Here is a 27,354-nt window from a genome sequence, read left to right on the forward strand (position 1 = left end):
TAAAAATCATTGAATTGTCTATATAAAACGGGTGAATCTGTGGTATATAAACTATACTTCAGTAAAGGTGTGTTTTAGAAGAGAAAAAACATAGGCTTCTTTGAAAGGAGAGATGCTGAGAATAGTTTACTACAGTCATGACCATCGTTCCGCCCTCCTGCGAGGGTATCGTCCATGTCTTAAGGCCGGTAGCGGTTCTTAGCAGGGGCTTCAGGATTGAGTGTGGACCGAGCCTGCACTTAGATGGACGATGCCAGCCCCTCCGCCCAGGAGGGCCTCGCACGGGGAGGAGAGGCAGCTCGGCAGCCTGTTCTCGGCCTGCCCTGGTGCTGCCAGAGGCACCTCGTGCTCTCTTCAGTCCATGCCCCTTTGCAAAAGTCGCCCACTCAGTGGCGGTGACGGTGGCCACACACCCACTCTCCCAGGGCCCCTGTACTGCTGGGCACTAGTGTGGAGTGGCCAGGTGACTGTCCAGGTTGTGGGACTCACGCGTGCCCAGTGAGAGCCCCCGAAGCCACTCCTGGGAAGCCTGAGGGAGGCAGACACCCTGAGGAAGCCCGCCTTCAGCCAGGGCTCCTGGCCCAGAGTCTCAGGGCCTCCACAGACCTGGGTCACCCACAGCCTTTAGGGCTGCTGTTGGGGTCTCCGCAAGAGGTTACTGACCTCATTATGCCTCCCGCGTGTTCTGAGATAAGGTTCCAAGGATTGCATCTGGGCTCTACCATTCCTGGGCTGTGTGACTCTTAACCTGTCTGAGCCCCTCTGTCCCTGCCATAAGGATTATTTGCGAGGATTAAATAGGCTAATAGTGGCCAGACACCATGGCTCACACCTGTAATCCCAGCACTTTGGGAGACTGAGGTGGGACGATGCCCAGGAGTTCAAGACCAGCCTGGGCAACGTGGGGAAACCCCATCTCTACAAAAAATAGAAAAATTAGCCGGGTGTAGTGGCATGTGCCTCTGGTCCCAGCTACTCAGGAGGCTGAGGCGGAAGGATCGCCTAAGCCCAAGGAGGTCAAGACTGCAGTAAGCCATGATTGTGCTGCTGCACTCCAGCCTGGGCAACAGAGCAAGACCCTGTCTCAAAATAAATAGGCTAGTGGATGTAAGGGACTTAGGCCAGGACGTGGCCTGTGAGCTGAAGCTGTCAGCATCCTGGACTGGCTGCTGGGAGGGGAGCAGGGAGGCTTCAGGAATTTGCATGAACTTATCCTAGAACCCGACCTGCACTCTCCGTTTAGCCACCACCCCAGCTGGGAGGAGGACAGTGATGGGGTCTGAGCTTCTCTCTCTACAAACCTAAAATACACAGCTACAGAACTGGCCTTTCCTGCCCCATGTGGCACAGAACAAACACAGACGTCAAGTGCATTTGCTGAGTCTGAGACCCATCAGCTCTGTGCTTCTTGTCTCCTTCGTCCAAACGTCTGATGAGCTGAGTCCAGGGGTCCCCTATGGGGGGCCCGGCTGCCCCGTAATTCTGTCCCCACCCTGTCACTTTGCTTGAGGGGCCCTCCACCTTTGGGGTGCCTGCTATGTGTGCTCTTTTCAGGGGCGCTGGCCTGCTGTGGAGAGGGAGGCCATTGCTCTGAACTCCCCCAAGCAACACTGAGTGCCTAACTTATGCACAGCTCGGGGAAAGGTTCCTGTCTTAACACGCCGAGTGCGGAGCGAGGAATGCAGCCGTCTACCCAGCAACCTCTGCGCACGGCTTTTCAAAGACGTGATTTATGAATGATTACATTTGCCGTCACACAGAGGAATGGAACCTACTTGGCCCTGAATGGCTTGTTTTAAAACTTTGGCAATTTATTCTGTTTTAAAACTTTGATGTTACCTCTCTCTCCAAGGAAAGAAACCACATCAGTCTCGTTTAAGAAAAACCCAAGCATTCTTCGCCTGTACCTGAAAAATGAAACTGGTTTCCAGATTTGCCTGAACGGCTGCCCCTGGCCTCATCCCAGCTGTGGGACTCTGGGCTCGCATAGGGCGGGAAAGAACGGGCAGCATTGATCGGGGAGGGCTCTGTCCCTAGGGAGCAAGGAACATGGGCTGGGCTTGGTAGTCCCGCCCCTTGGCAGGCACAGTGGCTCTAAGAGAGTTGGGGGATGCAGCATCCAGGAGAGACCAGCCCAGAGCCAGGCCAGGGTCAAGGCCACCGGACCAGCCCTGCAGCCAGACCAGGACAGGGGGCTGAATGGGTGGTGGAAGCTAGAACTGGCTGGGCTGCAGGACAGGAAGGCCCAGTAGGTTGGGGGCAGGCAGCTGCTCGGGACAGCCCAGGGGACTGCAGGAGACTGACCTGAATATGACAGGGAAGGACACCCTGTGGCCTGGGGTGAAGGGACCACTGCCATTGTTTCTGGCCCCTGCACCTGCACTCCCCTTGCCTGTTAGGGACCCCGCCAGAAGGAGCAGCTCGGCCTCCCCATGGGGACTGGCTCTGCAGGGCGATTGTGCAGACCCCACTTCCCAGACCCTCCTGGGGACTTGGGAGCCACCAGGGTCCCTTTACCAGATCCTCCACCGCTCACACCAGCCCCAGTGGTTTCTGTTGCGTGCAGCCGAGGATCCTGACTGAGGCACAGACATGCCTGTTCATCTTCATTCGTCCTAACAGCGGCTCTTCCAGAGGAGGAGGGGAGTCCGCAGTGGTTCGTGACCCTGGCACCCAATCTGTCCACTCCACGCAGGACAGCGTGAGGCACACTTGCTTCACTCCCAGGCAGAATGGCCACTGAGAAAGCCGGATATGGCTGTCTTACTTATTTACTGCTTCATTTGACAAATATTAATGTGCAAAGCCACTGGGTGCCAGGGAGGATGTATGCATGAGTCAGAAAGGAGTGGGAGATGAGAGGGCGGCCAAGAGGGTTCTGAGAAAAGAAAGAGACCTTCCACCAGCCCTGAGAGAGGCTCTGAGGAAATGGGCTGGGGGACAGGGTGGGGGATGGCTTCCCACAGGTAGGGTCAGCCGGGGGCCTCTTGGAGGACGTGGCAGTGGAGGAGGGCAGGTGGGACTGGGGCCTGGGATTCACAAGAGAAAGGCAGTGAGCGGGGGCAGGATGCCAGGAGCAGTGAGGGGTGGGGGACAAACAGAGGGACGATTCTCCAAGTGCAGCTGGACAGGCAGCCTGGAATTCCTTCCATGAGTTGACGAGTCAGTGTCTGAGCCCTCCTGAGCTCTGAGGAGCCCCTGGGGCATCACTGTCCCCATTAGGTGGGCTTTCCTAGGGGGCATTGTGATGGGGCAGGTGTCAGAAATAGCCCTTTCTCCAAGGCTGCCCTGACTGTGGGTGAAAGAAGCCCCCAGGGTGGGGGTGCATCCACAGTGGGACCAGCTGGCCCCAGGGTGCACTCACGGTGCTGGTGTGGACACAGTGGGGACACACCTGTGCTGTCAGGAAGCAGCATGCCCTCAGGTGGGTACAGAGACTCCTGAGGGGTCCCTGGGGCGCTGGGGGGAGACTATTCTGCCCTCAGCTTTCCCAGGGGCAGGTGCAGCTCCCTCTGTGGCCACAGACTCCAGTGCTGGGTGCTCATGCCAGGGGTCAAGGGTGGGTGACCTGCTGGAGTGGGGGGCGGGGGGACTCTGTCTTGCTTGCCAGCAGGTCCTGTCCTGAGCTCCTCCAAGGGGCTTTTTCCAATCCCAGCCTTCCATGCAGGCCCAACCACACCCACATTCCTCCCTGGCTTCCTGGGCTAAATGTCCCTGATCCAACACACCTGGCTCTTTGGGACCCACTCATGGCCTCGGCCCAGGCCAGGGCTCAGCCTCCCTGGTCAGCACTCTGCTCTCTCTAGCAGCTGTGGGCCAGGTCAGTGCCCAGGTGTGCAGTGTGTGGGATCTGTTCACCCTGACACCAGCCACTGGGCCTGGAGTGGTGCTCTGTGACAGCACCCCACCCCACCCCCACATGGCCACCTGCTCGCCCTCCCTCAGGTGCACCTCCAGGGACCTCAGGCCCTTCCCTGTGCTTCCCGCCTCCCACCTGGTGCCCAGACCACTTGGTCTGCTCTCTGGTCCACACCACTTCCGGCCATGGGACCTGGGGCCCGGTTCTGAACCCCAAAGCCTCAGTTCCCACATCTGTAAACTGCCGATCGCAGCCAGATCCACTCTGAGGTGGCCGCCGGTGAAGAGCTCCGGGGTGCCCGGCGCATCAGGGCAGCTCCAGCTCCTCTGCGTTCTACTCCGCAGCCTGAGGGGCCTCTCAAGCTCACACCCCTCCCTGGGCCACATGCCAGAGACTGGTACTGCAGAACCCCCCCAATCTGCCTGCCCAAGGGTGGCCACCTCTCCTTGGGTGGGCTCCCTGGGCCCGAGGCTGCAAGGGGCAGCTTGGTGTCCTCACTCATGAGGCCCAGGGTGGGGCCAGGCGGCGGGCTGCTGGGGCTGGGTGCCCCCAGCGTCTCCCAGGGCAGCCCTGGCCTCCCAGCACCAAGCTCCTTCCAGGAATTCGGAAGGGCCAGGCCAGTAGGGGTGGGGCTGGGAGTCACCCCGGGCAGAGGATACGCAGCATGGCCTGGGGGGAAAAGGAGGGGGACCTGGGGATGGTGGGAGGGCCAGGAGCCAAGCTCTAAACAGGGAATGCAAAGCCCCTGCGCCCAGCTGCCCTACGGATCGGCCAAGAAAGCTGGGCTCAGCCTGAGGAGGAAGAGGCCTGGTGGGTGGGGGACCAAGGTCCATGCTCTCCCCGCCCACCCCCAGCCAGTAGCAAGCTACGGGGTAAATGAGTGAACTCTGATTCTGTGCGGGGCACCGCTGGGCAGGTCACTTTTGCTCTGGTGTATGGCTTGAGGCAGGAGGAGGGAGCACAGTTCGTGATTCTGCTGGTCAGCTTGGTTCATAGCCCACAGATATTCAGACAGGAGACGTGCCTGCAGCTCCTGGGCTGGGGGGGCACAGCCCAGCCCATGCCCAGGTACCAGCGGAACAGGGGCAGCCAGGCCCCTCTCATGCTGCCCATGCCTGGGGCAGCCCAGTGGCATTGTGGGATGGGAAGTGCCCTGTCCCAAGCTGGCATTGGCACTGAGGGCCAAGCCACCTTTAGCAGGCAGGGAGGGCCTTTGCCAGGTCACAGAACGATTGATGAAGAGCGTCCGCTTGGAGCCACAGTTGCTCTCTCCAGGGGTCTCTCAGAGGCCCCATTCTCATGGAGCCTGGGCTGCGGGGAGCGGGTGGGCCAGCGGTGATGCCCTTAGGCCTCTGTTGCAGCCCATCACCTCTTCATGGTCATGTCTATTGCAGCCCATCACCTCTTCATGGCCACTGCCTGCCAGGAGGCTAACTACGGTGCTCTCCTCCAGGAGCTCTGCCTCACCCAGTTCCAGGTAGACATGGAGGCCGTCGGGGAGACGCTGTGGTGTGACTGGGGCAGGACCATCGGGTGAGTCCCATGGCCGCTGGTGGGCAGGACACGGTTGGGGAGGGAGGGGGCAAGCGGGGGAGGGGTGGACCACATGGGGGCCATGGAGGATCCTCTCTAGACCCCGGAAAGGTTCTTCCCCAGGGGGTGCCGGGATGAAGACAGAGGAGGGAGCCGGTGGCAGGTGGATGTGAAGAGTGGCGGTGGGAGGAGGCCGCGGCCTCAATAATCTCCTCTGGGTGGATGGTGGAGACCTAGGGCAGGGAACGCGGAGGGTTCAGACTGGGCCATGTCCAGCCAGAGATGCCCATGGCCTCTCCAACCGCAGGCGCGTGGGGAATGACTGACAGGAGGGTCTTGTGCCCGGGTGGCCAGGTCTCTGACTGGAGCCTGGCTTCAGGGACATCCCTGCTGGTTCCCTCCATCCCCGTGGTCAGGCCAAAGCTGTCCTTCCTGGCCCCACCCTGTCCAGGGCTAAGAGCTTCTGGTAATGGAGCAGGCTGTCACCACCCACAGCCCCCAGCAGGATGACTTCAGCCAAACCCTTCCCCGCCTGGCCCGGTCCTCCTGCCCAAGGGCCCTTCTTCCCCCTTGAGGGACTCCCTCATTGCCTCCCTCAGCCTCCTGGGTACTGGGCCCCCATCAGCAGGCCTGGGGGTTCTCCCCAGCAGGCCCAGGCTCCTCTGCCTCCAGAGCAGGGATCAGAACTCGGCATGTCCGCGATCGACTTTCGAGTCCTTGTTTCTGCCTCCGTGGGAGGTGCTGGGGTGTCCTGGGGCTGCAGTGGGTGAGTAGTGGGGTCCACAGCGGGTGTGTGGAGCTGACGGCCACCGCCTCCCTGCCACGCGAAATTCACATAGAAATCCGTCTGTCGGTTCACAGCGCAGTGCAAGTCCTGGTGCCCCACTGATGACAAGTGCTTTCCCCAGTGCCTGAGAGAAAGGGAGCCCTGGGGACCAGTACGGAGGGCCAGGGGCAGGGAGGAGGCCCTGGGGAGGGTCTTCACGGAGGAAAGGTTGCACCAAGGTCCCACACCAAGAGTGCATGTGGCTGTGGTGTACCCTGAGGGTCCAGGACACACCTGGCACATGTCTGTGGGATTGAAGATACCTGGTTGGGCTCATCACCCCTCCCCTGTGGGCTGCGGGCTGGTGTGAGCACAGGGAGAAAGCCCATGGCTGGGTAGCTCCCACTACCCCTCTGGGCCTGGGTTTGGGCCTCCCTGTACCCTCAGAGCCCTGCTGGCCACAGCCTGCCCTCTTCTCTCTTACTGAGGCTGGCAGTTAAGTGGCCTCTGTTTTCTCCCGTCAGCTGTGTGCTCTCTGCCAGCTTCGTCCACACCGGGGAACTCCTTTGGTCCCAGCAGAGTCCATGCTCAATGCACTGTTGTTGAGGCAACTCTCTACCTTGGGAGCCCAAACTTTTTAAAAAGTAGGAAGTCGTGGGGTATATGCAGGTGTGCATCCTGGGATTTAAACAACGGAAACTCCACACCCTCTGCCCCGGTTCGGGTGGGAGAGTTGGCGCTCCCGAAGGTGGGAGGGCCAAAGTCACGGCTGCAGCCTCAAAGGCCCCTGATGAGACACAGTGAACCAGGGAGCCCACCCCAACCCTCTGGGGTCTCTGGGGGCCTGCCTGTGCCCTCAGCAGGGTCTCCTCACTCTACTGTACTCAAGGCTTCTCCAAGATTTCAGGGTCTCCTTTTCTAAGCTGAAAAATGAGTTGAGCAGGGAGAGGTTGTTAAAAATCAGAACAGCCTGTTCTTTAGGCTAACTGGCTTTCTGCCACAGCTGAGTCATTTGTATTTAAATTAAGATTGCATTTTATTACGATCCAGGGAAGGCACAGTGGGGGGCCCCTGGAGAAAAGCACTCTCCCGGCCTGCTCTGTGGAAGTGATGGTTGATTTGTATAGATTGATTGTGAACCAGAGGCCTGGCAGAAGACAGCAGGGTAACGCACGCAATGTTCTACAAGCAGCCATGGTGGGGTGTCCTTAGAAATGGAAGCCACCACAGATGGCTTCCGACAGTGCCAGAGCGCAAACAGGAATAATTAGCACTGAGGCCAGAGAGAGTTCGCCATCCTCGGAGGAGCCGAGTGGCAATAGCTGGAACTAGAGAAATTTTCTTTCTTTCTTTCTTTTTATTATTATTATACATGTGCACCCATAATGGGTGCAACACACCAACATGGCACATGTATACATATGTAACAAACCTGCATGTTGTACACATGTACCCTAGAACTTAAAGTATAATAATAATTTTTTTAAAAATCTAGCCAGGCACTGTGGCTCACACCTGTGATCCCAGCGGTTTGGGAGGCCAAGGCAGGTGGATCAGCTGAGGTCAGGAGTTCCAGACCAGCCTGGCCAACATGGTGAAACCCCGTCTTTACTAAAAATATAAAAATTAGCTGGGTGTGGTGGCACACGCCTGTAATCCCAGCTACTCGGGAGGCTGAGGCAGGAGAATTGCTTGAACCCAAGAGGTGGAGGTTGCAGTGACATCAGATCGTGCCACTGCACTCCAGCCTGGGCGACAGTGAGACTCCATCTCAAAAAAAAAAGCTGGGCGTGGTGGCGAGCACCTGTAGTCCCAGCTGCTGGGGACGTTGAGGCAGGAGAATGGTGTGAACCTGGGAGGCGGAGCTTGCAGTGAGCCGAGATAGCACCACTGCACTTCAGCCTGGGTGACAGAGCAAGACTCCGTCTAAAAAAAAAAAAAAAAAAAAAAAAAAAAAAAAAATCAAGATATTTTAGGAACCAAGAAGGAAAAGTCCACATCACAACAGCATCTCAGCAGGTCGGCCCAGGCCTGCCAGCCCCTGGGGTCTGCATTTGGCAGAATGATGCCCCCCCGAGATGTTCACGCCTAATTCCTGGAACTGTCAGTGTGTCACATTACACAGCAAAGGGGAATGAAGTCACAGACGGAACTGGCGACACTAATCAGGTGGCTTTGAGATGGGAGAATCTGGATCGTCCGGGGGGCCCAGTGCTATCACAAGGCCCCTTAAGTTGGTCCCAGGCTGGGCTATTGGAGAGCCTTTTTTGTGTCTTTTTGACATTGCCCCTGGCTTTTTTTGAGCACTTTCCTTCTTCTGGTACCACAAGATGTTCCAGGCTTATCTTATACATTTTGTGCCCCAGCCCTGAAGTCAGTCATTTTTCCAAGGAACCCTGGTTCCTTTTGTTGGAGAATAGTATCTAGAGACCAAGCCATATATGTGTATGTGTGGGTATACACACACCCCAGGGATTTAGATGGAACCCACGGAACCATATGGGTGCTAGAATAAAACATGGGTGAATCTCTATTTAAGCCATAGTATTGAGAAAGGCTGGGTAAAACAATATTGTTTCAAAAAAATTGGCTTGCCTGATCATGGGGCCCAGTGGGCCAGCAGGCTGGAGGGTCTTGGGAGCTGATGCAGGGTTCTTGAGGCAGAATTTCCGAACGTGCTGGTAAGGCCTTCCCGTTGGCTGGGCGAGGCCCCACCCCCAGCATCAAGGATTATCCCCTTAAAGACAGCTGATGATAGATGTTAACCACATCTCCCAAATACTCCCACAGTGACATCTAGATGAGTGTTTGACTAAGTCACTGGGTACTGTACTCTGGCCAAGTTGTCACATAAAGCTAATCATCACACTGGTTCCAAGGGCAGAGCTCTCTGCGCAAAGGTGTGTTCAGACAACTGGCACTGTCCCTCCTCCTACTGCCTCTTCCCATTTCTCTCATTCCTTTCACCCTGTTCCCACCCAATTCCTGTGGGAAACTTATCTCATCAGTTTCTGGTCTTTCTTTCCTGTATATCTTTTGCACAAATGAGCAGGTGCCTGCATTTCTTCCTAGATCCCCTTCTTTCTTGTATAAAGGGTTGTATACGATTAACACTCCTTTGTACTGTGGTTTTTCTTCACTTAACAGCATAATCTGGAAATCTCTCCTTGTCAGTGCAGAGGGAGCCTCCTCCCTCATTTTTACAGCTGTATAGTACTCCACCGTGCAGTTTTTCAGCCATTTTCCTTCCAGCCGGGGCAGAAGCCAAGTGAGCGGAGGCACTTAGGTTGTGGCCAGTATTTTCCCATTTCAGCATCGACGTGAGTGGCCTCGTGCATCCGTGTTTTCCCAGCACCAGAGCTGACTGTTCAGAATAGATACCAGAAGTGGAGTCGCAGGACCAGAGGTGAGAGCAGGAGGAACGTGTTAGGTTTTGCAATGTCCCTCCAGAAGGCTTATGCCAGTTTGCATTCCCACCAGCAGCGTGTGGGGTGCCCGTTTCCCCAGACCCACCAACAGACTGTGTTGTCGTACAGTAGAAGTGTCGCTGTCTGATAAGTGAGAAACGATGTCTCAGCAGCATGTGAATTTGCATTTCTGTACTTAGGAGCGAATCTGAACATCTTTCGTATGTTTACAGGTCGTTCTTTTATCTTTTTGGCAAATTGTGTCTTTTCCTATTTTCTATCAGGTCCTTCTTACAGAGTTCTTTGGATGTGAGATGAGAGGTTAGGCCTCTGTCTCTCATGTACAGTAGACATTTTCTCCTAGTTCGTTGGTTGTCTTTCAACTTTGACTTTTGGTGTTTTTGTTGCCACACAATTTTTTTTAATGTGGTCAAAAACATCCATCTTTGATCGCCTCTGGAGTGGAGTCATAACGGAAAGCCGCTTCCCACATTAAGGGAAAAGAGGAATTTGCCAGGTTGTCTCTATCCTGTGTGATCCCACTGCTTCCATCCAAATCCTCGGCCCGTCAGAGTTTATTCCAGTTTATTCTTGTGTACAGTGTGAACTGTGAATCAAATGTTACCTTTTTCTGGATGGGCTACCCGCTTGTCCCATTTATGCAAACATCCATCTCTGTTCCCGGTGACCTGAGATGCCACCTTCGTCATGCACTAAGTTTCCCTGTGCACTTGGCCCTTGCCTTCTTTAATCGTCCCTTTCCCAAACCTTCCTCATCTCACCTGCATCTCATATTGATTTATTCTCCAAACTATCAATGAGTCCTCACCGCCTGCTGAATGTTTACCTAATTATCCCTTAACTTATTCCAAGAAACGCGTTTACTGTAGCTGGCGTTTATTACCACGTGCCGGGCTTTGTGTCGAGCACGTAACTTACATTGACTTATTCAGGTCAGCAGCAGCCTGGCGGAGGTGGAGCGGTTGCGATTGCTGCTTCACCTGCCTAGGCTCGCACAGCTGGTACCCATGGCTCCCTCCTGGTTCCCAGCGGAGGTGGAGGGATGCCCTGCTGCCATATAACTGTGGCCTCCTGAGATGGGGATGCCAGCCTTCAGGTGCTGCCTCCACCCTGGCAATGTCCCCACCAACCTGGTGCGGTCCATCACATTGAGACACTGCCAAGCCTGGCAGTGGGCCAAGGGCAGCCTCCCAGGGGTCTCCTATAGCAGTGAGGGTCTGGGGTTCTAGGGTGGGCACATTTGTCCAAGTGATTGGTGGAGAAGAGGGCCCTGGAGAGAACACAAAGGCACAAATAGGGTGAGAGGCACTAGGCTGCCTGCAGGCAGCCATCGCCAGGTGTGGGCAGGTGGCACTGTGTCTGTTGGATGAGCAGGACCCCAAAGTGAGGCCGACTGGCAGGCAGCCAGACAGCCGGCTGCTCTCAGGGGCTGCTCCTGAGCGAGCAGGGTCCCAACTGGTCCCAAGGACTGTGAGCCAGGCAGGTGACCTGATGAGGGACGTAGGCTCTGGGAAAGGCCCCTCTCTAAGCCAAGTGCAGTTGAGGCTTGGCAGCTGGGGCAGAAGGCAAGCGAGCAAAACCAGGCAGTTATTGGGGTCTGGTATCCAAAACCAGGCTGACATGGAGGGCAGGGGACTCTGAAGGCAGGAGCCTCAGGCCAGAGCCACCACATGCCTGCTGCCCAAAGTCACAGCTGTCCCGGGGCCCTGGGCTGGGCCTGCAGGTATCTTGGTATATGGCAGAGGGAAGCTTCCAGACTCTTCTGAAATCAGAGATCTCATTTAACAACAGCTGTGTGTCAAAGGGGACTCACCTTCCCATGAGTGACACAGACAAATGCGGCCGGCCAGCCTTTTGTGGGATACACACACAGGAGTAAGTGGGGACTGAGACATGCTCGTGCCAGCTCCTGGTGCCGGCCTGGCAGGCTTGCCTCCTCTATCAAAGCAGATGGGAAAGAGGTGACCCCTGCTTTACTCAGGACATTGAATAGAAGTAAAAAGTGAGTGGAAGACTCCTCATGGCCTGGTGCAGTGGCTCTCGCCTATAATCCCAGCACTTTGGGAGGCCAAGGCAGAAGAATTACTTGAGCCCAGGAGTTTGGGAACAGCCTGGACAAAAAAGTGAGACTCCATCTCTATAAAAAAAGTAAGAATTAGTTGTACATCTTGTTGCACACCTGTAGGCCCAGCTGCTTGGGAGGCTGAGGCAGGAGGATCACTCAAGCTTGGGAGGTTAAGGCTGCCGTGAGCCACGATGGCACCACTGCACTCCAGCCTGGGTGACAGAACCAGACCAGGGCCTGCCGTGGGGTAGGGGGAGGGGGAGGGATAGCATTAGGAGAGATACCTAATGTAAATGACGAGTTGATGGGTGCAACACAGGAACATGGCACACGTATACATATGTAACAAACCTGCACGTTGTGCACATGTACCCTAGAACTAAAGTATAATTTAAAAAAAAAAAAGAGAGAGAGACTTCTCTGCACAGAGTCATTCTTGGGTCCCTGCCCTGGCTGTGGGTCTGCTTTTTTTTTTTTTTTCCTCATTTAGCGTTTGTAGCCACTGCACTTGCCCTTGGACCTTAGGTGCCCGGCGTGGGTCTGCATGCAGGTGCTTGCTGGGCTCGGACAGCCCTTGCCCTGACCGTGACCCCGCTTCTCTGCTCATCCTGTTGCTTTATTACCTGGTTGGTGGATTTTGTCAGGTTGTTTGTGGTGAGCAAGGCTTGGGGGTGATTCCTGAGCCCTGTCTAACATGTGTGGGGTGTCTTCCACTCAGCTGCATGGAACGGGTCCCTGAAAAGTGGCCGAATAAGCTCAGCGGGGCCAGGCTCCCCTGCAAGCTGGTCGGTGTGTCATTTACCAGGGGTTATCATCTTGTTAAGCTGCAGCCTTGGTTTGCTGATGGAGGCATGATGCGATTTAATGTATTAACTGGGGCTGCAATCTAATTTGAGGAGGTATGGAAAACATGACAAATGTGTCCTCGGGAACCCTCAGTTCCAGAGACCTTCCTGTGGCTGCAGGGGAGGGAGAGAGAAGGCAGAACAGAGAAGAGAAAAATCTGGAATGTGCTGGACTCAGCTATAAAACATGGGTTTTAAAAAGCCTCACATCAGATTTCCTCATCCAAACAAGAAATGCTGGCTGATTTAAGAGGGAAGCGGCCACGCCTATCCCACCCCACCCGATACAGCTTCAGGGTCTGAGTGCCATCTTAGGCAGGGAAAAGGTGTCCTGGGGGAAGATGCCAGAGGGATGGGGCCACAGCCTGCCCTGCTAGGCTTCTGAGGTCACTGGGCCCCAGAGAACCAGATTTCACTTCCATACCAGCTGGGATGCCCCCATCCCTCTGCCCTAAAGCTTCCAGGTTTGTAAATACTGACCATGGCAGCCTCAGGTCACCTCAGCTTTGGTTACCTGAGGCTGCCACTTTGGATCCTGCCCTGCCCTGCTGACCCCGTGCTGGGCAATGATGGGCCCTCCCCCAGCCCCAGGAGCTGCCCAGAGGATGGGGCTCCAGGCCCCTGGGAGTGGGGCTGCAGCCCGGCGTGGTAATTGCGGGACGGGAGACAAATGTCTGCAGTGCCTGCTGTGGTACTGCGGCTCAGCATGGCCAGCGCCAGGCGTGACGTTCTGGGTCCACACGATGTTGACTTGGGCAGGGTGCACCAACACCTCGGGGTTCTTCCCAGCCTGCTGCATCTCCCTCCTGCTGCCTTCTTTGTGTCTCCTGCTAAAAGAGTCAAGTCAGGAAATTCTTCAGAACTCAGCAGCAACATGGGAACAGCTGCTTGTGTTTTGAATTTGAGCAGGAACTGAGAGGCAGGCTTCTTCTGAAATCACGAGGGCTCTCTGGACTGAGGGCGTGGCGTCCTCCTGGATTCCTGCTGAGCTCGATACCCCGCGAGGTCTCGGGATGTGCTGTTCACAGAGTCCTGCCTGCCGCCTGCCCCTGCCCCTGCCCGGCCTGGCACTGGAGCCCCCCCACCTCCCTGAGGCCTGTCTTGCGCATCAGGAGCTCCCAGCACAGCATCTGGGGCTGCCTCAGTGCCCTCGTGGGTTTGTTCATGAAGGTGTCCACCCTGGAACTTGCTGTGTGCCCACGAGCACTGGGACTCCTCTGCTCTGCTGGTGGCTGTGGTGCTGTTGTCCCTGTGTGTGCTGATGGAATAGCGTGGGCTCCACGGAAGGCCCGCAGGCGCGGACAGGACAAATGGCAGTGCCCAGCACAGCCAGGTCTCAGAGGATCCAAAGGTGAGCACTGCCCAGGCCGAGGCTGCCCTTCCTGCCCACCACCCTCCCTGCCCACCGCCACACCATCTCTCCTGCCGTGCCCCTCTCTGTGTGGTCTGCACTGGGCGTGAAGCCAGTTCTTGTGAGGAAAGCCCTGGCCGGATGCCTGTTCCCCCACCCTCTGCGCCCACTGGGTGGGAGAATCTTTCCAGGCATCTCCGGAGCACACCCCAGGGACACAGAAACCCGGCTGCTGACCCCTGACCTCCCGGGGCCTTCAGCGCTGACAGCCAGCCCAGTGGGAGGGGGAGGAGCAGGAAGAGCCCCTGGGAGCCGGGTCCTCGTAGACTCCAGGCTGTGGCTTACAGAGGAGAAGGGGGCGGAGGAGGAGAGACGGAGGTGGCTGTGCCAGGAAAGCCATCCAGCTCGCACAGTCTGGCTCCCCTGAGGACGCCACTCCCGAGGCCTGCACAGGCATCAGCTGGGGTGCCCGGTCCCCATGGGGAAGGGCTGTAGACACAGCTCTCCAGAGCTGGGCAGGGTGGGGCAGTGGCTGGGGATATGCCGGCCCTGCCCAGGCCACCCCTTGAGGGTGTCATTCCACCTTCCCCGAGTCTCTTGGCGCGAGTGGCCGCGGTTGTGCAGGGAGCGCCTTCTGCTGGTTTTCAGCACTGGGGAAATAAACCAGGGCTCAGAGTCCTTGGCAGCCGCCCCTGGAATGTGTTCAGGTCAGGGTCGCCTCACTTAACATGTGTGCTCCGTGGTGGGTTCTGATGAGGATCCCCAGAGATCTGATGACACCTGCCTGCTGGGCTGGGGGGCTCTGGGATGGGGAGGAGGAGCCCCGTTTCCCTTCTCAGAAAGCTCTGGGAGAAATGCATCTGTGAGGACCCACAACAGAGGAGCCCTCATGCTGGGGGAGCTTGGAGGCTGCGACTGGGGCGGGCGACTGCTGGCCTCACCCCTCCACACCCAGGGACCACTGTGTCATCCTCGGCACCTTTTTATCTGAAGTCTTCTGGCCCTGGGGGGAGGCACAGATGGAGAGACCTTCTCCAGACCCTGGGGTGACTTAGTGCTGAGTGTGGCACTGAGCCCACTATGGCATCTTTCCCATCAGGTGATTAACTGCCCGGTTTCACATCCTCCTGAGTTTGGGGATGAAATCAGGCCTGTGCGTCAACATGAAAGGTCAGACGTGGGGTGACGCTAAGCAGATCCCGGCAGTGAGTGAAAGGGCGGGCAGGTGGAACGTGTCTGGTGGTGGGGGCTCGTTGCAGCTCAGCTCCACCCCTGCCTCCCCTGTGGACACTCCACTGCGGCAGCCATGCCCCCAGAAAGCCCTAGAACCATCCAGGCTGTGCAAACGGGACTTGGTCGTCCTGGGACACAGGCCAGCTTGTGCACACGGGGCTTCCCTGAGTCCCGAAGGCAGCCTCCTGGGTTGCCCATGGGGAAGGGGTGGGAGTGGGGGAGAGAGGATGAAGATGTGCCCTTTTGTGCGATACCTCTGGCTGTGGGTCCTGTGTGGGGAGGGCAGCGGGTGGAGTATGGAGCAGATGCCCCTTCCTAATGCTGACCTTCACTCCAGCCCCCAGGCTGGGCCGTGGCACCTCCCAGGATCTATCCATTCATCACTCAGTTGGTAGACATCTCCTAGGCACAGGCAGGGCCAACAACATTCTCGGTCCCCTGTGGGAGGGCCTCCAGGGAGCAGTGGCACCTCGCAGCCTTCCCCGTGCATAATTCGAGGACACTGAGTGTCTTGCAGGACCTAAGCACAGGGTGCCCTTTGGGCTGCGTCCTGGGACAGGCCTTGGGTCTGAGTCCACTCTTATTTCAGCTTCTTGTCTCAATCAAAAAATGGAACATGCACTTTCTGAAAAAGAGACTGAGTTTACCCTCAGTGCCCAGGCAGTGGAGGCCGCCTCCCTCCAGGGCAGGCCACACCGGCACGCTGTGGTTCCCTACCCCTGCTCGAGTTAAAGCCATTTCCCGGGTCTTGCTATTAGAAACTATGCAGCTAGGCGCAGTGGCTCACACCTGCAATCCCAGCACTTGGGGAGGCCAAGGTATGTGGATCACTTGAGCCCAGGAGTTCAAGACCAGCCTGGGCAGCATGGTGAAACCACGTAGCTACAGAAAATGTAAAAATTAGCTGAGTGTAGTGGGCGCACCTGCAGTCCTAGCTACTGAGGAGGCTGAAGTGGGAGGATCGCCTCAGCCCAGGAGGTTGAAGCTGCAGGAAGCCATGGTCATGCCACTGCATTCCAGCCCAGGTGACAGAGTGAGACCCTGTCTGAAATAAATAAATGACAACACTATAAGAACTTGTGTACAGATATCCTTTTTTTTTAACATTAATTTTGTTGTTAAACATTCCTGGGAGGAATAATTCATGTAAGTGGGCTTACTGTAGCATGTACCATGAACATTCTGTGGTTTTGGGGGGTTTTTTTGAGATGGAGTCTCGCTCTGTCGCCCAGGCTGGAGTGCAATGGCACAATCTCAGCTTACTGAAACCTCCGCCTCCTGGGTTCAAGCGATTCTCCTGCCTCAGCCTCCCGAGTAGCTGGGATTACAGGTGCCCGCCACCACGCCCGGCTAATTTTTTGTATTTTTAGTAGAGACAAGGTTTCACTATGCTGGCCAGGCTGGCCTCAAACTCCTGATCTTGGGTAATCCACCCACCTCTGCCTCTCAAAATGCTGGGATTACAGGCGTGAGCCACCATGCCTGGCTCAAGAACCCATTCTGTGGTTCTTGATAGATTTTTGCCAGTTGTTCCTCTAAAGAATTTTACTAGTTTATAATTCTATCAGCAACATATGAAAATGCCTATTTCCTCATAGGTTCATGAGTATTGAGTTTGTAGAGATTTTGGTTTTGCAGGTCAAAAGGAGATTTCCTCTTTAGTTTTAATTTGCATGTCTTTGGCAATTAGGAAAGTTGAACTAATCTCTGACAGTTATTTGAAATTTGTTTCTTCTCAAGTGCAAGTTACGTCACCATGACCTTTCCTGTTTGTCCTGTGAGTCACTGTGCTTTTTTCCCTTTTTTAAGACTTTATTTTTTAGAGCAGTTTAGGTTCACAGCAAAATTGAGAGGAAAGTACAGAGATTTCCCATATGCCCATTGGAGGTATTTTTAATCTTCTGTTACAAATTCTTTTTTTTTTTTTTTTTTTTTGAGACGGAGTCTCCCTCTCTTGCCCAGGCTGGAATGCAGTGGCACAATCTTGGCTCACTGCAACCCCTGCCTCCCGGGTTCAAGTGATTCTCTTACCTCAGCCTCCTGAGTAGCTGGGACTACAGGCACCCGCCACCACGCCTGGCTAATTTTTTGTATTTTTGGTAGAGACGGGGTTTCACCGTGTTGGCCAGGATGGTCTCAAACTCCTGACCTCAAGTGATCTATCCACCTCAGCCTCCCAAGTTTACAGGCATGAGCCACTTTGCCCGGCCACAGATTCTTGAAGAATATAAATATTAACTGTTTGCCATTGTGCTCTAAATATTTTCTTGTTTCATTGGTGTTTCTTTTGATGTTCATTTTCCACATTGTAGTTAATTAGCTAATCTGTGAACACATGGATGCTCCGATTCACCCCTCATCAGTCAGTAGCCGTGTGATCTCTGCATAACTGTGACTGTCCGCAGACTCCATTGTTGCAGTGGTGAGAGTCATATGCCCACAAGATTATGTTCTGTGAGTTTGTAGTTGTTCTGTGTTTTGAAATGATATTTATCTTCTTAACACAGTGGATGGACAGAAATGTATTTCCTTCCCACCTCAATTATCCTAACAGAATTTGTTAAATAATGTTGCCAACCTCCATTGTTTTGTGTTGCTTAATTTAACACATAATACCTTCCTATATGTGTTAGAGTCTATTTGAAATAGTTTTTACTTACATTTTGGGGTCGTACCACGCCATTTAAATTACCACAACTTTACAATATTTCCTACAATTTAGAAGGCCTCTCCTACCGTGTTTCATTTTCATCATATTTTACATTATGTTTTGCATGCTTTGATATATTTTCTGCCTATTTTTCCAAAAGAACTTAAGAATCATGTTGCTAAACTCCATAAAAAGTCATTGCAGCCTCGACCTCCTGGGCTCAAGCAATCCTCCCACCTCAGCCTCCCAAATAGCTGGAACTACAGGCATGTGCCACGACACCCAGCTAATATTTGTTTTTTGTAGAGACAGGTCTCCCTATGTTACCCAGGCTGGTCTTGAATTCTGGGCTAAAGCGATCCTCCTGCCTCAGCCTCCCAAAGTGCTGGGATTACAGTTTGATGGGTTGTTACCTGATACTGCTTTTTAGCGTAATAGTAGGCAAACTACCATGGACCGTGGGGACCAGGCATGCAGTGCCAAGTGGGGCCTGCCCGCAGGAACCCCGCTGGCTGCATCCCTCCTTCAGCGCTGTGAGCCTCTGTGGCCTCCCCAGTAAAACGGGTGTAGAAAGTGATGAATAAGGAAGCTCCGTATTTTCCTCTTTGTGTTTCCTTAATCAGGTTTTAGGGTTAGGATCATGTTTGCCTAATGGAATAGATATGCTAGCCGACCATTAGAATCAAGGGTGGGAAATAATTTTTTTTTTTTTTTTTTTTTTTTTGAGACATGGTCTCACTCTGTCACCCAGGCTGGAGTCCATTGGTGTGATCTTGGCTCACTGCAACCTCTACCTCCTGGGTTCAAGTGATCCTCCTGCCTCAGCCTCCTGAGTAGCTGGGACTACAGGCATGCACCACCACACCCGGCTAATTTTTGTAATTTTGGTAGAAATGGGGTTTCACTGTGTTGCCCAGGCTGGTCTCAAACTCCTGGGCTCAAGTGATGCACCCGCCTTGGCCTCCCAAAGTGCTGAGATTACAGGCGTGAGCCACTGCACCCAGCCAGAAATAATTTGTGATGTGAGAATTAGTTATTCCTTAGAAGTTTGAATGAATTTATCACTAAGACCATCAAACCTCAGTAATTTGGGGGATTTCCTTCTCCAGTTACTTCCTCCACTGTTGATTTATTTTGCCTTTCTAGCTCTTGTTTTAACAGTTGTCTTCATCTGTGTTTATTTGGCCTGTGTCCTTCAGATTCCTCAGTTAACTGAAACATGATGTGTAGTGTTTCTTTACATGTTTAATATCCCTTAGATTCAAGTTTATGCCTCCATTTTTGTTTTTTTCTGTTTTTCTTCTTTCCCCTTTTTTTCTTTGTTTACATGCTATTTCATTCATCAGAAGGAATCGAGGAGGCCCACTTTTTAATTAACCAAACATGCCCCTTTTTGTAGTCTTTAGAAAATAGGCTACATTTTGCATCACCTTGTCTTTTCTAAATTATTTTTCTTTAACTTTTATCATTCACTTGCCCCCTTTTCCCTTTTTTGAAATTGCTTCTTTCCTAAGGTATGATTTAAATCCTTAGTTCATCATTTTTCTCACTTTTCTTGAACATAATAAAGCATTCAAGGCTGTGATGTGTTTCTCTAAGGACCTTCCTCATTCATCACTTTCTATAGATTTTGATATGTTAGTTTTTTTCATTGTATTCTTTTTTTTTTTTTTTGAGACAGAGTCTTGCTCTGTTACCCAGGCTGGAGTGCAGTGGCGTGATCTCGGCTCACTGCAACCTCCGCCTCCTGGGTTCACGCCATTCTCCTGCCTCAGCCTCCCAAGTAGCTGGGATTACAGGCACCCACCACCTCGCCCGGCTAATTTTTTGTGTTTTTAGTAGAGAGGGGACTTCACCATGTTAGTCAGGATGGTCTCAATCTCCTGACCTCATGATCTGCCCGCCTCGGCCTCCCAAAGTGCTAGGATTACAGGCGTGAGCCACCGCGCTTCGCCTATTGTATTTTCTGAATAGACAGCTATTGTCTTCTTGACTTTCTTCTTAAGACAATTTTTTCCTTAGGTAAGTATATTTTAAAATATACTATTTCTAGGCTGGGCGCGGTGGCTCAAGCCTGTAATCCCAGCACTTTGGGAGGCCGAGACGGGCGGATCACGAGGTCAGGAGATCGAGACCATCCTGGCTAACACGGCGAAACCCCGTCTCTACTAAAAAATACAAAAAACTAGCCGGGCGAGGTGGCGGGCGCCTGTAGTCCCAGCTACTTGGGAGGCTGAGGCAGGAGAATGGCGTAAATCTGGGAGGCGGAGCTTGCAGTGAGCTGAGATCCGGCCACTGCACTCCAGCCCGGGCGACAGAGCCAGACTCCGTCTCAAAAAAAAAAAAAAATAAATAAAATAAATAAATAAAATATACTATTTCTATTTCTGTTTGTTCTTTATCTCTTTTTTTGCCATAGGGAGGAAATGTAGCCTGAATCATTTCTGCTTTTGTATTTTTATGGAGATTTTATTTGAGACTCGTATATGATGACTTTTTGTGAACATACCATGAATACTTGAAAAATAATAAATTATCTGTTTATTCCATGTAATCCCCTCCAAAACAGCCGTTAATGTTACCTTGTTTTGATCTTCAACTCCTTTATGTGTTGCTGAATTTCTTATGTAGTTGATAATGAAGTATTTTATTTTTATAATCATATTTTTATCATTTCTACTTCCTTTTTCTTGGAGGTATTTGCATATATGTTTTGCTGTGTCTTTATGGCATTTAGATTCCATGTAATTATGCTGCCATCACCCACGTCTCTCATCCTGGTACCTCTCCTTACCGCATGTCATCATTTTTGCTCTAAGTTATTTTTTGCTTCGTATTAACATTGAAATCCCAGCATTTCAACTACTTGAAGTTTACCGATAACTCTTTTTAGTCTTCCTATTTTGTTTTAATGACCTCTCTCGCCCACAGCTTATTGCTGGATTTCATTTTTTCTTCTGGAGAATGGCGAGCCTTTTAACAAAGGAAATTAAGTTGTATTTTTTCAGCCTTCAGGCACTCTGATTTTTGTCTTCTTAATTTTTATCTTTCCATGCTGATTACTTTTCTTTCCTCTCAATTGTTGAAACACCATGTGTTTTTTCTTTTTTTTTTTTTTTGAGACAGGCTGGAGTATGGTGGTGTGATCATGGTTTGCTGCAGCCTTAACCTCCTGGGCCCAAGTGATCCTCCCACCTCAGCCTCCCAAGTAACTGGAACTACAGGCATGCACCACCTCATCTCGCAAATTGTTTCTATTTTTTGTAGAGATGGGGTCTCACTATGTTGCCCAGACTGGTCTTGAACTCCTGGGCTCAAGCAGTCCTTCCACGTTGGCCTCTCAAAGTGTTGGGATTACAGGTGTGAGCCACCGTGCCCAGCCCGTGTTTTCTCTTTTATTATTATCGAAATATTGGCAAGCTATTTGTCATTCAACCAGCCATGAAATGTGAAGCAAACAGATGTTCTTATCTTGTATTTATTATCTTACATTGTCCAACCACACACTTTGGCCTCCCTTGTGTGAGAGAACAGGAATCTCTGGGTTTTGGGCTTTCTCTCTCTCTCTCTCTCTCTCTCTCTCCATCCTTCTCTCGCCTCCCCCACTTCTTCCTTCTCCTCATTGATTGCAATTAATGTTCTAAAACCCACTTTGTCCTTTCTGTCTTCTATGTAATTTGGTTTTTAATTTTTACGCCGTTTTTCTGACAGTTGCACTATTTGCATACTTTTATCAGTAATAAGCCTCGCTCTGATAGGGCTCTTGTTTACTTATCTTTGCAAATAGGTTGTTAATTCAAGTGTGTCTTATTTTTAACATCATTCCCTTTTACATGTTACCTTTTAAATTCAGGCGATTATTTCAAGTGGGTCCTAGAAATAAACCATGTGATTAATACATTCTCAGGATTCAACAATTTCTAAGGAGCTCTCTGTCGTCTTTGCAACGTGAGTGACAGCTTGGCAAGATAATAAATCTCCAAGGAGCAACTTTGTTCTGTGAAGTTCCTGTAGCTGTTGTTCCATTGTCTCTTGGTGTTTGGGATGTCATCAGAGAAGGCAGAAGGGGTTGTGATTTATGTATATTTTTAAAATCTGACCTCCTCCTTCCTGGCGTGGTTGCTTGCAGTATTCTTTTTAGTTTGAACATTTTGTGAGAACTTGTTTTGCTGATGGCCTCGTTGAGCCTGCAGAGGCTTTGGTGTGCAGAGCGCAGTTTCCTCCTCGGACTCCTTTCTCCAGGACCGGACGCTGACATTCCCCAATAGCTGAGGTTTCCGAACCTGGTTCCTCCAGCCCCTCCTCTAGCCCCTCTGTGCTCCACTGGAATTATTTTTGCCTTCTTTCACTTCTTTGTCATGTCTTGCACTGTTTCTACCTGTACATGTTACATCCTCTTTCCGGATACATTTTCCCAGATAATCTGTTTTTATTTTCTGCAATGCAAATTCTGCTTTTTACTCTTTCTAAAGTAGTTTCGGCCGGGTGTGGTGGCTCACACCTGTAATCCCGGCACTTTGGAAGACCAAGGCAGGTGGATCACTTGAGGTCAGGAGTTTGAGACCAGCATGAGCAACATGGCAAAACCGTGTCTCTACTGAAAATACAAAAATCAGTCGAGCGTGGTGGCATGCACCTGTAGTCCCAGCTACTTGGAGGCTGAGGCAAGAGAATTGCTTGAACCCAGGAGGTGGAGGTTGCAGTGAGCCAAGATTGCGCCACTGCGCTCCATCCTAGGCGATAAGTGCAAGATTTTGTCTCAGAAAAATAAATAAAAATAAAAATAGCTTCTTTTCTTTTTTCTTTTTTGATACAGTCTCCCTCTGTCACCCAGGCTGAAGTGCAGTGGTGTGATCTCAGCTCACTGCAACCTCTGCCTCCCAAGTTCACATGGTTCTTGTGGCTCAGCCTCCCTAGAAGCTGGGACTACAGGTGCATGCCACGATGCCCAGCTAATTTTTTGTATTTTTAGTAGAGACAGGGTTTCGCCATGTTGCCCAGGCTGCTCTTGAACTCTTGACCTCAAGTGATCAGCCCACCTTGGCCCTTCAAAGTCTTGGGATTACAGGCGTGAGCTGCTTCGCCCAGCCTAAAGTAGTTTTTAATTAGGATACTGTGATTGAAACTAATTATACGGCAGTGAATTAGAGTTTCCTTTATCCTCAAGCCTAATGGACATATGAACTCACCTCTTTACAGGGAGGCCGGATTTCTGCCATTGTGGGAAGGAGGCAGGAGGAGCCGGGGGCAGTGCTGGGGTGGGAGCTAGGCCAGGGCGAGGCTGTCTGTGGAAGGGCCCTCTGGGCAGCTCGAAGGCCATATGTCCTCAGACCTGGGCCAGCCAGGACCACCACGGAATGTTGCTGACAGGCAGCGCCAGCTCCCGAATCCCCCGCCCCAGCTGGACCTGGCTGGGGGGTGAAAACCCCCTGCCACCCCTCCATCCCAGAAACCAGGCGGGCCTGAGGCTCTGTGGGTCCCTACCACACTTACTTCTTGGCATCTTCACCCTCCTGGTGCACTGTGGCAGTTCCAAGGCCCAGGCTGCCCAGGGCGGCTTTTGAATTGTGGAGAAGCCCCTGGACAGCTAGAACCTTCTCCCCTGCTTGAGTGAGGGTGGCTCCCCGTGGTGCACAAACACGTTCTGAGACTGAACAGAGGGCCCCGTGTTCACAGGAGGTGAGACAAAGCGTTGCCAGCCCTGGGGAACAGGGGTGGCCTGTTCCTGCTCCTGTCTGGTTGTGATTCTCCTTTGACAAGTGAGGTGAAGGCACGTTGGCAGCAGGGTACTCATCAGGACCCAGATACCTGACTCAGCTCAGCAGCCATTTGCTGAGGACTTAGCAGACACCTGGCCAGTGGTACCAGCCTCTAAGGACGCAGTGCCACAGGACCTCCCGCTCCCTCCTGGAGCCACGGGCCCCCAGTACCGTGGCCTCTGGAGCCCCTCACCCTCCCTTGAGGTCAGCCCTATGGTGGGGATTGTAGAGCGAGTCAGGAGCGAGACAGGAAGCCACGTGTTGCCTGCCTGTGTGGGGCTCCCATCCAAAGACGGGGCAGTGCGAGTCACATGCCCACCCCCTGCTGTGCAAAGGGGTCCTATGGGGAGTCATGGGCTCCCATCAGAGAGCGGCGTGGTAGTGGCCCTCTGAGGGGGTTCTCACCATGCTGCTGCTGGGAGCCAGGGATCACTGAACCCATTTTAAAAGTGAAAACACGCGGCTCCGTAATTGCCAACTCCTCGAATCCCCCACAGTGAACACCCCATGGTGGGACATTTCCTGGCCTGGCCCTTTCCCCACACTCAGTGGTGCCCTGAGCTCCAAATGCGGTGAGATTGGGGCAGGAGGGCAGCGGTGGCAAGGCTGCCACCCGGATGGAGGCGGCCAGCTGGTGGGATGCCTGTATAGGGGCCAGCATGATGCAGGGCGCCCCGTGGGTGCGCAGGGTGGATTGTTGAAGGCTCGTGAAGCCCGGCGGGGGACCCTGCAGAGTCCAGTGGCATCAGGGAGAGAGTTTCTTGCACAGGGAGGGCGAGAGTGCTTTGGGCCGGCTGGTGCTGAGACCAGGGGTGGGTAGGAGGGCAGAGCCCGTCCAGCCTCCAGGCCAGTGTTGCTTCACAAGGACAATGCCCCCAGGGTCATAGTGTCCAAATATAGCTTCCCGGCTGTCATGCTTAATCCTGAGACTCAGACACGTCACACCCATGTCCCCATGAGGTGGGAACCCTGGGGCCCGGGCAGGCCTGAGTGTGGTCTCAGCCCCATCACACAGCTGGGCAGCTAGACCCGGGTGTCCCCACAGGGGTCCCAGGACACCTCCCAGGGGTTGTAGTGAGCCCTTGGGGTCACATGCGCCCAGCCCACAGTGGGCACAGCCCGGCAATCTCCCAGCATTTGCTGATCCTCGGACCCCGGGACGCAATGCACCCCCTGCTCAGGCCCAGATGCAGCCAGCATAGGACAGTCTGTGACTTTGCCTGGGACGCCCACTGCATCGTAAAATTGCACTTCATCTGGCAGCCCCAGGAGCCAGGGAGCTGCCCAGGCCTGTTCTCAGAGGAGGCATTGTGCCCGTCTGCCCGCCCGCTGTGGCTGCTCTGTGGGGAGCCTGGCTTGGCAGCTCCCAGGCTGTGTCTGGTACCAGACCGGGCTGCACATGGAGCCAGGGATGCATTTAGAAAACTCTCGCTTCCTCCCAGCATTGGCAGAGGCACCCAGATTCCTTCCCGGCCTGGAGCCACCATAGCAGGAGAAGGGGAGGGAGGCAAGGAAGCCAGGCCCAGGGAAGACCCTGAGTGGAGGAGGCCAAGCAGTCCCCAGCAGACCCCTGGACCATTCCCCACTCTGCACTGCTGCCTTGGGGACCTCCCCACCACCTCAGCAAGCGCCCTTGTCCATAAGGAGGGGATAAGAACACCTGCCCTAGGGTCACACTCACCCGGGTCACACTCACCCGGGGAAACAGGTCTTAGTATTTTCTTAGACTTTTTTTGTTTTGTTTTGTTTTGTTTTGTTTCGTTTTTAAGGCAGGGTCTCCCTCTGCCGCCTGGACTGGAATGCAGTTGCATGATCTTAGCTCACTGCAGCCTTGACTTCCTGGACTCAAGCAATCCTCCTGACTCAGCCTCCCAAGTAGCCAGGACCACAGGCACACCCCCCCACTCCTGGCTAACTTTTTAAATTTTGTGTAGAGATGGGGGAGACTTTCTGTGCTGCCCAGATTGGTCTGGAACTCCTGGGCTCAAGCGATCCTCCCGCTTTGGCCTCTCAAAGTGCTGGGGTTGCAGGCGTGAGCCACTGCACCCAGCCTCTTAGACTTTCGGACAGCAGAGGGGCCAGGCCTTTAAATGTCCTGGGGGTGTGGTGTGCTGTCCGTGGGGATGGTGGGGTCACCCGCCCCAGCCTCAGTGGGTCCCTCTTTTACATGCCTGCAGCTCACCAGATGCTCCGTGTGGCACTCTTAGGTATCACAGGGTGTCCATCAGTCCAGGCGGACCCCAGAGCCCAGCATGCAACCACAGGCCCCACTTGGGCCTCAGCCTCCATCCCAGGAATGGGAAAACCAGCTACACTGCAGGCCAGAAAAGAGGGAGACTGAAAGAGCAGATGACATGGGGCAGGACAGAGCCTGAGGCCCAGATAGGCCATAAGCGAGGGGAGGTGAGAATGAGGCCACAGGTGGTCCCGTGTCTGCCTTCCCTGCTCAACATGCAGAGAGGGCTGGCCATTTTCTCTGGCTTTATTAGCATGCTCTACAGTCACTGCAAGTGTCACAGGAGGAATTGTGGCCTCCTCCACAGCAGTGAGAACACTGGGCCCATTTTCATCTGTCTTCCTCCTGTTTCCTCGAACCCTCCCAAGATTCTTTCTTCAGTGCATTATTCACATTGTCCCTTTTCCTGCAAGAGAGAGGCCTTTGGCCTCCTTGTTCAGCAAGGGCCTAGTCACTGGTGAAGTGCAGTATTCAGCTGGTGACAAAGGTGTGGAATGGAACTGGCTTCCATGATTTGGCGAAGTATTTGCAAGAAGCCTGTGGTGAGGCCTCTTGTTTACAGATCCAAGAGTCTTAGTGGAAACCTCAGAAACACATGCTCACGGTTGCTGTCATCCTTTTTTGGGGGGTTGGGGAGTTGGTTTTTTGTTTGTTTGTTTGTTTTTGGTTTTTTTGAGATGGAGTCTCGCTCTGTCTCCCAGGCTGGAGTGCAGTGGTGCAATCTCGGCTCACTGCAACCTCCACCTCCCAAGTTCAAGCGATTCTCCTGCCTCAGCCTCCTGAGTAGCTAAGATTACAGGCACACGCCACCACACCCAGCTAATTTTTGTATTTTTAGTAGAGACGGGGTTTCACCATGTTGGTAAGGCTGGTCTCGAACTCCTGACCTCGTGAGCCACCTGCCTCAGCCTCCCAAAGTGCTGGGATTACAGGCATGAGCCACCGTGCCCAGCCTTTTTTTTAACATTTTTTTTTCTTTTTGATACTGAATCTCACTCTGTCTCCCAGGCTGAAGTGCAGTGGTGCAATTTCGGTTCACTGCAATCTCTACCTCCCCAGTTCAAGTCATTCTCTTGCCTCAGCCTCCCGAGTAGATGGGACCACAGAAGTGCGCCACCACACCCGGCTAATTTTTGTATTTTTAGTAGAGATGGAGTTTCACCATGTTGGCCAGACTGGTCTCAAACTCCTGACCTCAGGTGATCCACCCGCCTCAGCCTCCCACAGTGCTGGGATTATAGGTGGAACCACCGTGCCTGGCCAGATGCTGTAATTCTTTGGAGAGGGATGGAGTTGGCATTTCCCCTTGTGCTCTTGGGAAAATGGCTTTGCTAAGATGTCAGAAGTCCCTGTTAATACAACTTAAATAGATAAACCATAGCCAGAACCTGAGGAAAATTCCTGTTTAACATATTCATTTGCATGTAATGATGACACTTACTTCAAAGCATTCCTGTCTCCGCAGTGCGGTAGTTCAAATGTGTGGGCATCCCTGGGCTGGTACAGGTACATAGGACTTGTAACGCTTGGCCCTTTCCCCTAGTTTGACTGTACTCTCTGACCAGCCTGATTTAGGAAGGGTTTGATAGTACAATATCTGCCTTTCCCGGTGTGTGCTGCGAGTCCCAG

The 27,354-nt window shown here is 53.2% G+C and overlaps 1 protein-coding gene across 1 annotated transcript in view; it reads left to right on the top strand.

Moving 5' to 3' along the window:
- RAMP1 (receptor activity modifying protein 1) overlaps window positions 1-27,354 on the top strand; it is a 55,251-nt gene that overhangs the window by 12,994 nt on the left and 14,903 nt on the right. Inside the window, exon 2 of the mRNA XM_007966816.3 lies at window positions 5,254-5,392. Coding sequence (XP_007965007.1) covers window positions 5,254-5,392 — 139 coding nt within the window. The remainder of the gene's footprint in view (window positions 1-5,253; window positions 5,393-27,354) is intronic.

Source organism: Chlorocebus sabaeus, chromosome 10 (assembly GCF_047675955.1).
Source record: "Chlorocebus sabaeus isolate Y175 chromosome 10, mChlSab1.0.hap1, whole genome shotgun sequence".
In the NCBI taxonomy this organism is placed as follows: domain Eukaryota; kingdom Metazoa; phylum Chordata; class Mammalia; order Primates; family Cercopithecidae; genus Chlorocebus; species Chlorocebus sabaeus.